The 19,584-nt window shown below is 35.5% G+C and overlaps 1 protein-coding gene across 1 annotated transcript; it reads left to right on the top strand.

Annotated features, from left to right (window-relative positions):
• The first annotated feature begins 14,019 nt into the window (after positions 1-14,019).
• LOC145131705 (putative chlorophyll(ide) b reductase NYC1, chloroplastic) lies at positions 14,020-18,692 on the top strand. The gene is made up of 10 exons (XM_079066362.1): positions 14,020-14,445; positions 14,875-14,953; positions 15,032-15,167; positions 15,817-15,891; positions 15,988-16,183; positions 16,510-16,578; positions 16,676-16,815; positions 17,119-17,241; positions 17,700-17,892; positions 18,163-18,692. Exons 1-10 carry the CDS (start codon positions 14,140-14,142, stop codon positions 18,349-18,351), a joined length of 1,506 nt encoding a protein of 501 aa, XP_078922488.1. The 5' UTR covers positions 14,020-14,139; the 3' UTR covers positions 18,352-18,692.
• The last annotated feature ends 892 nt before the right edge of the window (positions 18,693-19,584 follow it).

A 19,584-nucleotide genomic window follows, 5' to 3' on the forward strand; every position in this document is an offset into this window, starting at 1 on the left:
AATGCCCCAGGCATTTGGAAAATTTTAGAAAGGATGAATATAGCACATGTAATCGATCCTATATCCGAAGCATATGGGACACGATTCATGATGTCTCACATAAAGACTAAACCAGTCTTTTGCTATAATATTTCCATTTCAATTTGCCAAGTTCTCAAAATTCAGATTATGAAAAGGGATGACGTAATCATAATCGAATTTTAGAACGCAAATAATGGACCCATATATAGAATTTCCTTATGTTGAGCCATTCCAACATGAAATTCATATATATATCCTTGATTAAATACGATTAAAATCTCAATCTAAGCTTTTAGAATTGAAATGAAGTATAATTTCCTCTCCCTTAATTATAGCAAAACAACTTTTTCAACCCCTGCAACCTCACGAATTCAAACTTTTGTTTTCTATAATTAACATTGATAACTTGCAACCATTGTCATAATTATCATGCTCCCACTAACATGATGATTATTAGCATAACACTTATGCTCCCACTAGCTTTGACATGTACTCAGAAATCAGCTGACTTTCTTACCAAAGTTCAGATTTCTGATACTAGATTGTTTTGATAAAACTTTATCAAAATCATACACCTCTCTTAGATAGCTCACATGTGTGTCTAAACAATTTTAGAACTATGAAAAGGGATGCCGTAATCATAGTCTCAATTGTTTAGACCTTTGCCACTTCTCACAAGTCCATGTTAGTGTGTCGGTAAACCACACACGCTCCACTAATGACTTTGAGAATGCAAATATCACAATTGCTATCTAGCTAAAATCTACTTAGTGAAAGTGTTTCCTCACCATCATTTTCATGAATCAGAGAGAAACCTTATGGCACTTAGATTTAATAGTGTATGTGTTCTTATCCATGTGAATTTGTCAAAACCATAATCACAAGACAAGGTTAGTGACAAATCCAAACTCATATTGATTAAACTTGTGCAATCTTAAATTCTTGCCATTTGGCAGCTCAGGTGCCTGCCATTGCTTCCAAGTAGTTGTGCAACCAATTGAGAACTCTCAGAACTCCTATGCAAAGCCAACTTGAATAGGCACAAAAATTTCAACACGATAGGTTATAAACCTCAAGTCGTGTGCTAGTGAAGGACTTTAGGTTTTATTCTTGATTAAGTCTTGAAACTTTCAAGAGCTTTAAGACTCCCACTGTCCTCTTGACATATAAGACTCCCTTGTCAAATATTTCAAGAGATAGTGTGGATTCTTTATCAAGACTAACACTTTACACAATTGGCCTAAGTTGGTCTCTGTTTTATCCAAAACATCACAACTTACCAATTTCAAATGTACAAGAGTAGATAACCTTTTACTCTTACATTTGACTAGTGTTAACAAACCCACTTTAAGATATGTCACTCAAGTTACAATCTTGGAGTATGACTCTAAGAATTGTTTTGGAACGAAGTATGACTCATCTTTTTGATTTAACCATTTCAACAATTCATGACTCCTCTTCTTAGTCATAAGAATGCACTAAGATGACTTTAGAGGACCAATTGTGATATGGTATCTTAATCATTAAGATGATCATAAACATGATACTAAAGTACTCTCCCATCTTTTCAGATTTGAGAAACTTTTATCTTTCTGCCATACTTTGATTCTTCTTATTCGTTCTGTCTCACATTGAAACTTCTCCAATGCTACAGACTTATACTTAAACTTATAAGTATAACCATATTTACTGAACTTAAGTAAATCATGACGAATAGTCTTCTTGATCTTTTGTGGTGGACTTGACCAGTGCACAAGAATGTGTACTCGATCCCTTAGTCTTTTCCTTATTCACATAAGGAATTAGTCTTAATTTTCCAAGCTGAAAGTTCTCATTCATCATACTATACAACTTGCATGATTCCAAGTTTCGGTCCAATTGAACCTTGGGTGATGAGAATCTTTCCTTATTTGGTAATATTAGACACTACCACAACCGAAAGAATCAAATCCATTTTTCCAATATTGCTATCAATGGAATCTTATAAGCAACAACTTTTCACAAATGCCATTGTAAGGATACTTAAAATAAATAAAATCAAAACCTTTTTCTTTTATTTTAAAACTTTGCGGAAAAACTTATCCTTACAATCCATATGAAAACCTTGTTGTTATCTATTCCTAAGCAATATAAATATCATAACTCTTAAGTAATAGCCCAAAATTCTGATCACCGAACCATGCGATTGAAATCCATCTTCGCGATCAGAATCAGCATGTACTTAATAGAGTTAGACAATGGACTTTACCTGAAGTAGAGCCAAACTTATTGACTTTAACATCCTTAGGTAAATTTGACAGCTTCGTAACCAATGCCCCTTCCTTTGGCAATAGTTACCTATGGACCCTTGATAATGAGACTATCTCAGACTTCGCCTCTCTCTTTACCATTGGGTCAACCGAGTTGACTATGGCCGATCCCTTTCCATTGGGAAGAGAGAGCTTTACTGGATATCCAATGTCATCATTGTCAATGTCCATAGCGTTTTAGGAAGTTGATCTTAGCAAATAGATAAGATCATTAAGGGTCTTGTCTTAGTCTGTTTCATAGGATTCCCAAAAGAACTCACTATGTGACTTAGAAAGTAGTTGAGCCACCAACTTTCTCAAGACTTTGACACCCAACTCTCCCGGCTTGTCAATATGTGACTTTATCTCTAAGATGTGATCACACATAGACCTTGCTTTGCCAATAGGGCTTGAGTGACCTTAAACTTTTTAGGAACTTGTGGGTTAGGGAAAATAATTGGAGGAGGTGAAAGAAGTATGATATCCATGGGACATCATCTTCATTTAGGAAAGCTTGTTTCAAGAGATTTGGGAAGATCATAAATGTCTAGACCAGACATCTTTTTGGGAGATATTCAAGATAGTTGATTTAAAGTCCTTAATATGACACCCAATATGAAATATTAAGGCTAGGACCCAACAAACTATTTTATAACTTAGAAGAGGGATGCCGTAATCCAAGCTATAAAATATTTGAAGGTAGGTGAATGACGATTCACCAGTTTCCACCATGAAAAACGAAATAATTTATTAGGTTTTAATTGGATTTGAAAGTCCTAGATCTTTGAGATTCATTGAACTGTTCAAAGGCATGTTTCAATCTCGAGTGTGCCCTTCAGGTTTTGTGACTGGGATGCCGAGGATCACAAAACAAGGTGTGAATAACCATGCAAATATACTTGGTACCCTTAATATTTACCCCTTAATCAATGTGCCGGTTAACCACACACGCTCCACCGATACTATGATAAATATTAAGTTACCCTTTGCCTACCTTGTTAAGTCCAGGTTAGTGTGCTGGTTAACCACACACGCTCCACTAACGACTTAAGCAAAGTGCAAAGTGTAATTTCATGGGTTAGCACCAAATTCACATTTTCCTAAGTAACTAAGATTGGGTATTAATAAGAGTTTAGTTACTTAGTATTTATCATTAATACTTTTAATGAAAGGAGAATTATAGTCCTTGTCCTACCCGTTCGGCTAACGACACTCCACCAGTCAAGGAAGCGGTGGGTGAGAGTGGACACCCATTAAACTGCCATTTTATAGGCAGTAACCTTATACCCCCCTTATAGACCGGCTTCGTGAATGAGGCCTACTAACGGTAAGACTGACTTTACTCTTATACATATATATAAATATTATTAACTTATAATATTATAAAGTACAAGGGTTGAATTTTAACTTTTTAAAATTCTAAGGGCTAACTTGGAATTAAAGTATTCATAAGTGAAAACTTTTCAAATTCCAAAACTTGATGGCAAGTTTTGAAACTATTCAAAACTAATTAATTCCATAACTTATGAGTTTAAAGTAGTTTTAATTAAAAAAAAAACTCTTCAAGTTCCATAACTTGAGGACAAGTTATGGAAGACTTTAAACTAATTAATAAAAAAAATAACTTTTTTTAATGGTAACTTATGGAACTAATTAAGGTTACACTTTTTTTTTTAATTTAATGAAGAGACTCTTGAACCTCCATAACTTGAGGACAAGTTATGGAGTCATAAAACCATTTAATTAGAACTAGACTCTTCATTTTGTAACCTTTGCCAACTTTTATGAGTTTTATGATTCTTAAATGTGACTTTTCATATAACTTGAGGACAAGTTACAAAATCACACTTTGGAATCAACCCTTAGATTAAAATGGATTGAAAACAACTATTTCACACAACTTTTCTATTAATCTAAGAACCTCATAAGAACAAGATAATTCAAATCATCAATCTTCAAGAAATTAGCATGAACATACAAACTAATACAAATCTTGAAATTATGACAATTATCTTAGAAATTGGATTAGCATGAACATTACCACATCAAAAACAAGTTTATAAGTCCAAAAACATCTTAGGGTAATGTTCCTAGTCCAATTCCAGCCAAAACAATCGAATATATGCATCCAACTCGATTTTTCAGCTACTTTTGCAAGTATAACAAGAAAACAAGCCTAGGCTCTGACACCACTGTTGGGTTATGAGCATTCTAACACTCCTAAGTGTACATGCAACCCTAAATACCTTGGATCTATGTTTTCTCTATTATACATACAATTATGAACATCCAAGGTATTATCCTAATCTAGCATACAAAATAATAAATATAACAAGATAGAATACATACCTCTTTGATGTAGAATGTCTTCATGAAGCTTGAGTGCCTAGTGCCCCAAGTGTGACACCTCAAATGGTTCACACAACACCAAATACACTTGGAATAACTTGAGAGAAACTTGAACACTCCTTGAAATCGTCTAGCCCTCACACTCACACATTAGTGCACGATTTCTTGAGCCATGGGATTCTTTTATATGGTGGCTATTAGGGTTACACCATGTAACTCATAACTTTACCCATTCCTTATGCTCCATGGATTTTAACCTCCATGGAGTATCCATGGGTCACCCCATGGACTTAGTCCAACATAAGGAATCTTGGATCACAAGCCCACATATATAAGAACGAATGATTTACACAATCAACCCATATATTTAATTAGTCTCCTTTTGATCACTTAATTAATTCCAAATTAATTCTTGATCAATACTAATTAAATAACCTTATTAATATATTAGAACTTATAATATATTAACCAACCTTAAGTGTTATTTCTCTCATTATAGTCTATCCAAATGCATGATGCCATGCAACCCAAATGGACCATGCCGGGTCGGGTCAAGTCTTACCAATTATAGTTATGGACTTAGACATTAATCCAACAGGAACTCCCTCACCATCCTCTGCACCTCAATGGCTAGTGCAAACTCCAAATCAAATCGCCGCACGAATTCGGCCCATGTCATCTCAGCCACATCGGCTGCTCCCACCTGGCTAGTAACTTCACCCCACCAATCTCGGGCTCTATCTCTCAGCATACAGGAAGCAAATCCCACATTTGACGCATCCAGACAAGAACTCGTGCGCTGGGCGTTCTCGATATCCGTGATCCAGCGTCGGCTAACAATGGGGTCCCTGACCCTAAAAAACTATGGCGCTCCGCACACCTTGAACTCCCGAAACGAGGGAGTTCGGGCCCCAACCTGGCCCGCATCAATCTCAGCTCTGAATGCCTGGAGCCTCTCCTCTATAATCTCCATTATGCCCTCCTTGACCGTCCCAAAGATGACTAGGGTAGCGTCAAGTATGCCCTTCGTAACCTCGGCCGCAATAAACTCACGCAGCCTCTCATCAATGCCATCGGTAGTGTCACCTGATCCCGCCCCGGATCCAGATCCCGATCCTGATCCTGATCCCCCTGCTACAAATCATGTCACCACTATGCTGAACTGAAATACCATAATTCATAATGATCAGGATTACCATATAAGGGATCTTCCCACACCGGTCCTCCTTGAAGTTGCCAGATCTAGCATTGGTTCGGGTACAGGTCCTGTGCTTTCAGTAGTACAGGCCCAATACTACCTTGCACACCTACATGTACCTTTCCCAAGGCTATATCCGATGACCCCAATTTGTCCCAAACTCAATCATGTCTTCCAGACTACCCATAACTCAAATCCTAGGCAACCCTAAGATTTACTCTACCCGTACCAATCAGACCAATCATAACCGGTTGTCGTTATGCATGCAAATTATACATAGAAGAGGATCAAATAGACTTTCGAATAAACGATTCTACCCTAAGACCACAACCAGGCAAAGGACAAGAAATGAGGCCAAATCAATCATTTTGAGGCTATAAGCTCCTAACCGTATACAATTTTAAAAGCATACACATAGCAAGTTCCATACGATCATCAAAACTCAAATATCAGTATACATAGCTATCACATTGGGGAACTACTTACTTGGCTCGGCTGATCACGCGCGTTGCACTCTCATCTTTCCTTTCCTTAAAAGCTTTTTATTTCATTTTGTTTTTGAAAACAGTTTTCTTTTTACCATTTCCTTAGTTTGAGTCCTGACACGCTCGAGGGTGTGCCCGAATCCCTCAAACTAAGGCTCTGATACCAACTTGTAACGACCCAATTTTTAAAGATTTTTTTTCATTTTTAGTTAGTCAAACACGTTTACATAAATCATGAAATCCCAACATAATTGTTTTCAAATCCACATTCACTACAATTTTATTTAAAAGAAAACATCAGAGTGTCCCAAAACCACATCAGTGAAAGGGAGATAGAGTGATTGCCACGCCATCACGCCTTGCCCTTTCCCTTGGGCTCAGATGTACCTGAAACAAATCCACACACGGTAAGCTTGAAAGCTTAATGACTTCCCAGAGCACACCCCACATACAAAATACACATCATATCAACTATGCAAGGTACCTCTAGCACATATCATATATCACATTAGCTATAAAGCTATCTCTACTAGTAGTCATAAAGACTATCTCTACAGTTAGCTGTCAAAGCTATCTCTACTCTTAGCCATACATGTTATCTCTACCGTTAGCCATAAAGGCTATCTCTAACACATATCAACACACAACCAAGCCACACGTTTCTAACAACCAATATACCAACTATCATGGAATGGGCTGGCCTTGGTGTCGTAGAGCCATGGATATGGTGAGAAGACTCGCCTCTCGAATGCTGAACTGGTAAGCTGAAGTCAGATACGTCCCACGCTACTTCTTCTCAGCTACCTATAATCATCAAGTGATTTACTTAACACAACCCCATAATACCCTCATAGTCTACCATAGTCCAGGTCCATAGCCAAGGTCAACAGTCCATGTTAACCTCAACTCGTCGAGTATAACCAGCCACTCGTCGAGCTCCTTGCCTAACTCGTCGACTCGCCGAGTCACTAGAGTGACCGCCGAGTCCCCTCCAAATACTCGACCGCAAACCCTGGCCGAAAACCCCATGGCCACAAACCCTTAGATGTACACCCTTGGCCGTAAACCCTTAGTCGTACACCCTTGGCCGCAAACCCTTAGCCGTGAACCCGACTCGCCGAGTTTACAAGGCTACTCGACGAGTTCCTATAGTCTATTCGTTTTTGGTCCTTTATAGTGGAATCTGGAGTCCCAAACTTCAGATCCAACCTTCTCTATCACAGATGCCATGTAAAGTTGCAAACTTTACGTGCATGCAAGGCCTCATAATGCTAGGAGGTCAATATTATGCTCTCAACAAGGTTTGTGTGCATGGGAAGGGTCAAGCTACATAAAGGGAGCAACTTTATGGATTTGGAGACCTAAAAAGGTCCAGATCTGAAACTATATCCCAATGATACGTCCAGATATAAAATTTGGACTCCATTTGCCCCAAAATGGACATGAACTAGAAAGAGGAGAGATCTAAGAATCTACAGATCAAGGTAACGACTTTTTACATTAAAATGATGCCCAATGCAGTGTAGATGCCGGATCCACTGCTTCCCCTCTTGTTCCTTCTTCTAGATCTCTTCTTCAACACTCCAAGTTTGCTAAACCAAGCTCCTACTCTCACTTAAGGGGGGTTCACGGCCGCAAATGTCCTTTTCTGGGATAATAAGGTGCTAAGGGAGGCCCCAAGGGGAGATAATGATCCTTATATAGGGTGCAAAACCTAAGGACTAGGGTTTCCTCTTACAGCTTCTACTCGCCGAGTCGGGACTTCCGACTCGCCGAGTAGGTCCCGATCCTGCGTCCGTGATTAAATGCCCCTACTCGACGAGTTGGACTCCCAACTCGCCGAGTCCATGCACAAAACCCCAATAATTTTTAAATAATCTCTAAAACCAGGAACAGATGTTACAGTTCGCGTGATTGCTTATGGTTTGAGGCAGTTGAAGCCTCATGAGGAGAATTATACTACGTATGATCTAAAGCTGGGGGTCGTGGCTTTCGCCCTCAAGATTTGTCGACATTACCTTTACGGAGTTCGTTGTACCATCTACATAGATCACAAGAGTTTAAGATACTTGATGGATCGGCCGAATTTGAACATGAGGCAGCGTAGGTGGCTTGATGTGGTGAAGGACTACGATTGCGAGATTCTGTATCACCCCGGGAAGGCCAATGTGGTGGCCAATGCGCCGAGTTGCAAGGCGACTAGTGCACCTATTCGAGATCTTTGTTTGAGGATGACGGTTGTTACCCCACTACTGGGATACGTACCTACCCTTGGCCGAGTTCTCCTACAACAACAATTATCACGCTAGTATCGATCGACCTACCTTTGAGATGTTTTATGAGAGGAAATGTCGGGCCCCGATTTATCGGGGCGAGGTCAGGCAATGACTTATGGGGAGTACCGAGGTGGTACTCAATACTATCAAGTTGATTCAGCAAGTGTGCGGGAGGCTTCAGACCGCGCAAAGCCGTCAGAAGAGCTATACAGACAGACGCTGTTCGGATATTGAGTTTCAAGTTGGGGATTTTGTACTCCCGAAGGTGTCACCTTGGAAAGATATCATCCGGTTCAGGAAGCGGGGCAAGTTAGGCCCCAGATTCATTGGTCCTTTCAGGATTCATTGGTCCTTTCACGATGTGACATTATGGTGGTCACGACGTGACACCTGATCTGGGGAAAACCCTAATTATCGGACTTGGACACTATTTAAAGGAAGTAAAGGGCTAGGGTTTCCTTCACCCTCAACCTCCATCACCTCCAAATCCCTTTTGAAGAAACCCTAATCCATTTCCTCCATTTTTGAACTCATATTTGTGTACTTGGTGGATCTTGAAGGAAGAAGGAGACTTTTGTGGTTGTGAGATCATCTTGGCAAGCTTGGAACTTTTGTTTGAGCATCTTCTGGATCCTTGTGAGTAATCAAGTTCAAACCTTTATGTATTGGGGCCTTAGATATATGCTTTTTGTCCCTTTTCTCATCTTTTGGGAAGGTTTGGATAGTAGGATGTCATAAAGTTTGCAACTTTATGAATCCTTGTGGTGCATTAAAGTTTTATTCTTTGGATCTGAAGATTTAGTGAGTTTTGGGCTTCATGCGTGGGATTTGATCTTATTTTCCCTTCATTTTGACCTAGCTTATGTTTAAGACATGCATTGGACATACATGTCTAAAAAGCAATGATTTTTATGGTAGTCTGAGATAGAGAATGCCTTCTGAAAAGTTTGGTTGTTTGGATTGAAGGATGAAGAGCTTAATGAATTAAGTTGTCCATGTGCAGTTCTCACGACGTGACCAATGGAGTGTCACGACATGAGCGACCTAGGTTCCCCGACTGTGTTGAGCGGACACTGTCACGACGTGGTGGTTAGACTCTCACGACGTGATAATAGATTTGAGAGAGTGACGGAGTTGAATCGTGATCGAGTTTTAGGGTTTGGCTGAGTTGTCTTCCACAACGTGACCATGGACTAGTCACGACGTGAGGGTCGGTTTTGGAGAAGGTTGATTGTTGACTTTGACCTTGATCATTGACTTGTTGTCTTGGGTTGACTTTTGGTCAATTACTGATTCTAGCATCTAGACTAAGGTGAAACCATGCATGCTTGATTAGGTGGTTTTCGACATTTGATCTCTAATTATGTAAGAGGTTGACTTTGGTCTGCTTTAGCAAGGTGAGTCTTCTCACTATACTCGTGGGTCGAAGGCACCAATACCGACCCACTGGATTGTATATATAAGATGCTAGCTGTCTTTGTAACTCTTGCATGTGTATGTATGATTGTGTATGTAGGATGCTTGCAGTCTTTGTGACTCTTGTATGTGTAAGTATAATGGGTTGGGCCCAATTATATGGGTTGTGTCCGATTATATGGGTTAGGCCTGATTATATGGGTTGGGCCCGTTTTGTTTGTTATGTGGTATTTTGGGGAAACTCACTAAGCTCTGTGCTTACGGTTTTGTGTAAAATGTTTCAGGTACTTCCGGTTCAAAAGGGAAGAGTTCGACACGATCGCATTGCACACCCCAAAGTTTTATTCCGCACTATCTTTTGATTTATCATTGATGTTCGAGGATACATTATCATACTCTGATTGTCTTTTGTTTGAATTGGATGGATATTGGTTTTTGGTTGTTTTAAAAATGATATTTTTATCTTGAATTTTTGGGATGTTACATCATAACTCATTATCAAATATGAAATTTTATTAAGAGAGAGAGAAATAAAATTACCTATATTTTAGGCAACTAATTCAAATTATTTAATAGAAATCAAATCAAATCTCTAGTTTTATTCAACACTTAAACTAAACCAGATTTTTTTTTGGATTACACTTCAACACATTCAATTATGTTTTCTAGTTCATTATCACATATTTTGCTTTCATTCTTAAAGAAAACGAATTCATTCTACATATTCAAAACTATTTTCTAGGGATTTTAATATCCATTATTATTATTCTTCTTATTTTGTAGTATCCATTCTTATAATTCTTATTCATTTTATCATTCTTTTACTTTGCAATTAGATTTAATTCTTTAAAAAATGTATTTACTGATAAATTTTTTTGAACCACTAAACCACTATTATCATGAGAATCATATAATGAAAGAGAAAAATACATAAAATACAGGTATGAAATCTACTTTCTTGTAAAAATGAAAATAAATTACAATTTCAAATATGTAATTCTCAAAATAATGACAATAAAATACAAGTACCAAATCTAAAATTCTATTGAGAATGAAAGAACTAAAAGACAAAAAAAAAAAAAAAAAAAAAAAAAAACATAAATTATAAGTGTGATTATGAAATTTTCATGGGAATGATATAAATTAAATGAGCAATGTAATAAATATGTTGACGTATTATTTAAGAATATGCTATTGATTCATTCTTTAAAAATATTTTGTAGATGTATTATTCAAGAATATGTTATTGATTTATTCTTTAAAAACATGTTGTTGATACATTCTTTAGGAATATGTTGCATTCTTCAACAATATGTTGTTCATGCATTCTTGAAAAATATGTATCGGGGTGACGATACCACTGAAAAAAATTAGTTAGATATAAATATTAGAAACCCATAAATAAATATAGAAATTACATAAGACCAACCAATTTGCAAGTAGCATTTAGATTTTAAAGGCAGAAAACAATTGAAATCACAAAATACATACACAGAAACCTTACATAATTTTGACCATTGTTAGCGAAGGGGAAACTTAGGCTCAAACTAAATTTTGACCATATTCAATATGTTTAAAACACATTTTTCTAACAAAATTTTAGTATTTTTTAATAGTTAGGGTCCAAGCGAAAAACATGCAACTACTGAGAAGTATAAGAAAAACTTACAAGTTACAAGAGTGCACTTGCTTCAAGCAATCACACGCCATCATTGTGCTTGCTACAATGACTTCTAGAATTTTCTTATTCTTCGGTTTTACATTAATCATATTTTATAATATTTCCAAACCATCCATGAATTATAATAAACAATTTTTTTTTTGAGAGAAAGACAAGATTTTATATTTATGCAATGAGTTATATTCTTTTTATAGATTTATATATATTACTTGTAGACCACATTTTGCATGACATCTCATATATCTTTTCAACTTTTAGTATGTTTAACATTTTAGTAATTAATTATGTTTTTATCATTTGATGTATAAAAATTGTTTGTTGGATATAATTATTCAATAAAAACGATGGTTATCGATAAAAGTCTTATTGAAAAAAATTTGAAACTAAAGCCATAAAAATACACCAAATCAAATGAGAGTTTTTTCGAAAGTTATTTTTGGCTACAGAGAAATTATAATCGTTTTTCAGAATTTCGTATAACAACTTTGGCATACATCAACATCGCGTAACACTTTTGACATACATCAGCTATGACATACAACCACTTCGTATAACAAATTAAGTATATAGCAGTTTCCGCCATACAACAACTTTGGCGTACAATATATGTGGATATAGAACAACTTGGGTATATATGAGCTTTAGCCATACATCAACTTTGGCCACAAAACAATTTTATTTTGGCTATATAATAGTTGTTTTACTTTTCATTACAATAGGTTTGCAACTTTGTAAATTAACTTTGCATTAAGTTCTGTGTAAGATCAAACATATTTTGGGGTTTTCTACATCAATCCACTATTTGTATATGTGTTTTTTCATTGTAGTTCTAATTTGTAATCATATAGAGTTTCAGGTCTTTTCCTCTCGACCAAGGGGCTTGCCAATTTGAACCATGCAAGGAGCACGACCCTATTGACCCCCCATAATTTGTCATGTTTAGGATCAAACCAAATACTAGTGTGTATTCCACGCAACTGGACTTGAATTAGATCATATTATTAATTTTCTTTGAAACTAATATAATTATATAAATTTCAGTTACACTAGAAGGAAATCACCAACAATATTCAATATTATATAATCATCATTATATCATCACCGATTGCATTCATAAATTACATGGGAATTGTTGGTATGTCTTTAGTTGATACATTCTTTCTTTAATTGTTGATACTTTATGAAGGAAAAGTCATGTTTCATGTAGAGTTTGATTATAGTTTATTTGATTTTGACACATGTTTGTATATAAAAAAGAATGAATTATTTTTAAAGGTGACTTAAGAATTAAAGTCTTGAAATAAACTAACATCGGTTTTCAAAGTGAGAAAATTTTGGAGTAGGTTAAGGGATGTTAGGCCTGAAACTATACACAACAAATACTTATCCCATGGGGTGTAGGGGGTGGAGCCCCCCACGGTATGGACCTGTGTTGATGACTTGATGTGTATTTAGGGTTGTGCCCATCTCGTATTGTTGTTTAGGGTTTTTATATCAGATTCACAACCTCTCTCTCTCTCTCTATATATATATATATATATATATATATATATATATATATATATATATATATATATATATAATGACTGATAGCTAGAGTTTTTAATAGTAGTGTTCTATCGCTTTCAAACTCGTGTATAAAATGTTTTCTCATGTTGTGAAGACGCATATCACATTGATCGAACCACGTTAAATATTATATATTTGTACGTGTGATTTATTCTTGTTTATTCCTAACAATTACATTATTAAAAGTTGAAAGAGATAACGTGGAAGAGACCAACCGATAATCGATGACGACTTATCCTTAAACCAACCCTTGGCTAAACCTCATTGCACTCCATAGTACCACAAACCCATTTCATTTGATGCAAATTAGGAATGTATGCCATCTGACTTTTAGGTTCTAATACATACTTATCTTTAAATTGCCTTATTAATATGACTACTACTGGAAATTAGATGACCAATTTTTCACAATAGTAACCAATATACACATGAAAATACCATATGCAAATTGTTGCAAGCCTTGAAATTAAAATATTAGTTTGTTGATTGTATTATGGAATACAATAAGGTTTGATTTTTGATGATTATGATCTGGCTTTCCAAAGAAAGAAAATGATTTTAGACAAGTTTGCCCCCTAGTTAACAAATGGTGTCAAAACCTTGGCGCCATTCAGAAGGGCAGTTTGGGAACTTCAATCAAGAAGAAGCCAACATTCTGAACCAAACTAACGGGACCAGAAGATGATCATCCTGTAACGTGTGGCCTTCGCACTCTCGTATCTTTATATATTTTTTTTATTTTTTTCAAATTTCATAAAATCAAATGAACTAAACCCCACCTCCATCTCACAAGAATCGGATCCATTGCACTTTTTTTAGGAAACCTCTAGAATCTCGGCAAACCCGAATTCCGGTAATGGCGACGGTGGCCAAATTTCCGACAAATCCGCCGGATTGCCACCACAGAAGCACCCAATCGGCGCCTCTGCAACTGGGCTTCTGCCGGAGATCAATCTTTTGGGATCCAATACCAGTTTCTAGACGTGGGCTGTGTGTGCAACCCTGTAGGTCGTTTAAGAGAGATGATGACGAAAAAGATAAAGGTAGTTCCAGAAATTTGGGGGATTTTAAGTTCGATGGTAATAAGTTAATGGAAGCTGTTAAATGTTTGATTTTACCCAAGGATGATTCGATCGAGAAGTTGGAGGAGAATTTGTCAAAGGTTAGTTCTTCAATTTTATCTCCCAACAATTCGCAAGTATATACTATAGTTAATTTATTTGTTAATTATTATTTATATGATTAATTGCCATTGGAATTATTTATTTTTAATATATTATAAGTATACGATTAACTTATGTATTAGTATAATTTAGTTTGTATTTAAATTATTTTTTATTAATACCAAATATAATATTTGTTTAAACCCATAGGTCTACAACTAGTTTTGAATTTATAATGGTATTATCCTTTGCAAAATAACTTGGTAGATTATTTGAAACTTTGATGAATTTATCTTTTTATATAAATTACCAGTAATGATAGTTTTTTTTATCAATTTATATATTAGTAAATTGCAAATTCATGCAAAATATTACTTACCTATGACGATATATTATTAGTCTTTTTTCACTTTCTTGAAAACATGTAGATTGCTCTTCATCTAGGGAGATATATCGTGACCATGATGAGCACGGGGGTAATTTTGTCAATTGGATTCAATTTGTCAGGTTAGTTCATGAGAAAGGTTTTTCAAAACAAGATTCTAAAACTTTAATTTCACAATTAATTGGAATTTTGATATGAAGGTGGAGAAGGTGAAATGAATGATTTAATATGGTATAGTTGGGTTGGAGGCATTATAATTGGAACCATGATTGGTTCCAATATGGTCTTGGATGAATTTAGTCGTGCGGGTCCCAGGAATGTTGTCATAACCGGAAGGTACAAAAAATAGCATCATACTTTCATTTCTCTTCTTCATATTACAACATTATACTTTGAAAAATCTATCAATTAAATACAAAACAATTTTCACTACTATATATAATTAAATAGATCTTTAAAAGTACTATATCCAAATAAAGAAAGCATTAAAAGTACAATGTTGTAAGTAGAGTAAATTACATGAATGGTCCCTATGGTTTGGGGTAATTTGTATGTTTGGTCCCTAACTTATTTTTTTAACTCGGAAGGTCGCTATAGTTTGTTTTTGTTGCGTGCTTGGTCCCTGTCTTACCTAAAAAGACTATTTAGCCCTTGATTTTTTTAATTTATTTAAATAAGGTGGGGTAGGTAAGATAAAGTAAGGTGAGATGGAAGTGGAGTTGGGATGTGTTTATTTAAATTAATTAAAAAATCAATGGCAAAATAGTCTTTTTAGGTAAGACATGGACCAAGCACGCAACAAAAACAAACAGTACAGACCTTCCGAGTTAAAAAAATAAGTTAGGGACCAAACGTGTAAATTACCCCCCAAACCATAGGGACCATTTGTGTAATTTACTCTTGTAAGTAAATAGATATTTTTTAAAGTACAATGTCTTGCAATAAAAAAATAATTAAAATTATGTTTTGTAATTACATGATATAGTACTAGGGGACTTGGAAAAGCACTTGCACGCGAGTTTCTACTTTCAGGGGATCATGTGGTTATTGCTTCAAGAAGGTTAACTTTTTAATTTTTATAAACAAGAATTTCAAATTTTACATATAATGTTTATTGATCGATACTTGTCTTTATGTTTTTTTCTTCTTCTTTTAGCAAAGAATCTGTCGACATGACAATTAGAGAGCTTGAGGAGAATTTACAAGAAGGTTTGAACACCAAAATGAGTTCATCTTCAAAAAATCTAGAATATGCAAAAGTGATAGGCACTTCATGTGATGTTTGTGACCCTAATGATGTTAAGAAATTGGCAAACTTTGCTGTTGATCAACTTGGTTCCATTGATATTTGGGTGAGTAGTTGATGTTAAGAGAAAATTACAAAATTGGTCCCCGTACTTTCTGGTTTTTACTTTGTCAATCCAAAATTGAAACATTTGTTTCAATTTTGGTCCTTATTTCAATGTTTCATATCGTTCTAGGAACCTTGAAATAAGGACCAAAATTGGATACGAAACCTTGAAGTAAGGACCAAAATTGAAAAAATTATTTTAAGTTTTGGTGTAAACAAGTTAAAAATCAGAAAGCACAGGGACTAATTTTGTACTCGACTCTTTTTGCTGTAAGTTTAACTTTTTATAAGGGTTTTGTTCCTTTTTGCCATTTAATCCATGAGTAGATAAATAATGCTGGGACAAACAAAGGATTTAGACCATTGTTGCAGTTTAGTGATGAAGATATACAACAGGTTCGTTGTTTCTTTTATTTGTATTTCTCAGACCCCTTTTTTGTAACTTTTTTAATTTTAGAAGTGATTTTTTTTCCTTTCTTTTGGGTGTGAATAGATTGTCTCTACGAATTTAGTTGGATCTATTCTATGCACTCGTGAAGCAATGCGTATCATGGGCAATCAACATCGAGGTGGTCATATTTTTAACATGGATGGTGCTGGATCTGGTGGGTCAAGCACCCCTTTGACCGCTGTGTAAGCCCTTTCTTATCCGACATGACATTACATGACATGACATGAGACATGACATGACATAACTAAAATGACATGATATGACATGTCAATGAGACAAATTTGTTACACCCAAAAGCATGGAACAAATGCAGAGTCTTGTCACGTTTAACAAATGCAGCCTAATGGTTTTCTTGATTTCTAGTCTTTTTTTTCAAGATTTAGAATTTGGTTTCTTGTTCAATTTTAACAGATGATGGTGATCTTTTTGTTGTGGATTATCTTGATGAAACTTGTATTCTTTCTCTTTTTTTTTGTGTGCAATAGCTACGGGTCAACAAAATGTGGTCTTAGACAACTTCAATCATCATTATTCAAAGAATGCAAGAAATCTAAAGTTGGAGTTCATACAGCTTCTCCAGGCATGGTTCTCACCGATTTGCTCTTAAGGTATGCAAACCATTTCCTTTTACTCAATGGACACATGACTTAGGTTATGTTTTGCAGACTAACTGAAAAGCTAGCTAGTAACTGAAAAACTAACTGATAGCTGAAAAACTGGTTGTTAGCTTATAAGCTAACTGACAAAAAATGACGTTTGGCAAAAACTAGCTGAAAGATATAAAATGACATAAATGGACATTTAAAAGAATATGTTTTTTATAATTAATTCAGGAAATTTTAAGAAAGGTTTACTCAAAGTAGCTTTTTAAGCAGCTAGCTTATCAACTACTTTTTGGCTTGCCAAATATGACAATTTAAAAAAGCTCGAAAAATAAGCTAGTTGTGGCGCGCCAAACACAGTCTTAATACATTAAGCTATATATAGGTGTTTCTTTTCAAATATATTATGTATACATTACTTTATCCTGACGACACTTAATGACTTTGTCTTTTTTGGGATGCAGTGGATCGAGTATTCAAAACAAACAAATGTTCAACATAATATGTGAGCTTCCGGAAACCGTTGCTAGAACTTTGGTCCCACGTATGCGGGTCATAAAGGGAAGTGGTAAATCCATTAATTACTTGACCCCACCAAGAATCTTGCTTGCTTTGGTCACCGCATGGTTAAGACGAAAAAGATGGTTTGATGATGAGGTAAACAAAAAAAATCTCAAACTACCTGAACTGGGGCCCACACAGACACAGTCCCACCCCATCATGTGAGATGTAAATCAGGTACACAGTGTGTATCTGGCTGACATAAGAGCCTAGTGCTCACAAGTGTACAACCCTAGAACCATTTTAGTTCCAATTTCTTGTGGGTAGCTTTATTTACTAATAAAGTTTCAAACTTTATACAATCTTTTTGTTATTTACCCAAATGGGTATACAAAAAGAGTCTTGAAAAACTTTTTTATTGTGTAGGGGAGAGCATTGTATGCTGCAGAAGCAGATAGAATAAGAAACTGGGCAGAAAGCAGGACTCAGTTTTCTTTCACAGATGCCATTGAAATGTACACAGAAAACACTTGGGTTTCTGTGTTTTCACTTTCGGTTGTTTGTGCATTCATTATTCTCTCAAGTACAACAGGCAATGCATCACCAGGCACTTAGAACATTCATCATATGTTCTTGAATTTTAATGAAATACAACATTATAAGATATGATCTTGCTCGATTATTTTGGTGTTTTTTTCTCCAAATCACATCCACCCATTTGTTCTGAGGGTTAAAGGGAGGATATGGTGTGTGGATCTTTTGGAGTTGCATGAAGAATGTGTGTTCATATGGGGATATTGTGTGAATCTTGTAAAGTAAATTAGAAAAAAGCAGTGGTTTAATAGTTAATGTCATTGACATCTTGTTGGACATAGATTGTAAATGTTTGGGTTAGTAATATTGTACACATCATAGTAATACTTAATGGGTATGGACTTATGTGACGTTATTTGTAATTTTTTGTTTTATTTTTGCTACTTTTTTCACTTTTGAGGAAACCATTTTTATACCCATTTGTGGTTGATGCATCTAGAAATCATCGTTGTTGCCTTCTCTAGAGTCTAGCAATTGACAACTTGTTACGCTCAACATGATATTTGAGAACAAAAGAGGTACAACCAAAGACATGTAGAGCAGAATAATCACCTATATGTCCATATAATTTTTCAAAATGAGAAAAACGTGAATTATGAGTTGTAGGGATGCAATTAATGACATAAGTAGCGGGTTTTAAAAGTGTTTCTACTAGGAACGTTGACAACAATAAGGAACAAGTTGTTTTAATAATATTTCTATGCTTTTAGCAACATCATTTTGTTGGGGAGTATTGATATAAGAAGATTGGTGTATACTTCCATCATAGGCAAGTAATTGTGAAAAAAAAAAAAGTTAAAGAGGTATATTCCTTCAAAGTCACATTTGAAACATTTTATCACTTCTGGTTGCTAAACTTTACAAGGGCAAAAAAGTTACTAAAAATAGAGAAGAAATCAAACATGTGATAAACTGAAGTGTAACGAGAGAAGTCATTAATAAATGATAACATAATATACGTGGAATGACTAAGCTGTTGATCTATGTAATTATCAAGTATCCTACACATCGTCTGATGTTGTGTAATTATTAATCAATAATTTTCTCATATCGTCGGTTGAACCTGTACGACTATACCCTGCTAATGTAATTCCACATAGATTTATTATGCAGAAAATGAAAAAAAATCATCATAGCATAACTCCAATACCATAGTTTTTACCAAATTTTTGAGTTTACATGGGTGCTCATTGGTGAGACTTACCGTTTTTTCCAAAAAATATTTAGTGGGTTTAAGTGGGCTGCTCAGATGGT

This window comes from Lactuca virosa, chromosome 8, assembly GCF_052849685.1.
Source record: "Lactuca virosa cultivar CGN04683 chromosome 8, Lactuca_virosa_CGN04683_v6, whole genome shotgun sequence".
NCBI lineage: Eukaryota > Viridiplantae > Streptophyta > Magnoliopsida > Asterales > Asteraceae > Lactuca > Lactuca virosa.

Bases quoted from the DNA above. Each gene is read 5' to 3' on its own strand.
- LOC145131705 (XM_079066362.1), top strand. From the start codon at position 14,140: ATGGCGACGGTGGCCAAATTTCCGACAAATCCGCCGGATTGCCACCAC. The intron at 15,168-15,816 runs GTACAAAAAATA...TACATGATATAG, and splicing joins AATGTTGTCATAACCGGAAG to TACTAGGGGACTTGGAAAAG. The intron at 15,892-15,987 runs GTTAACTTTTTA...TTCTTCTTTTAG, and splicing joins GTGGTTATTGCTTCAAGAAG to CAAAGAATCTGTCGACATGA.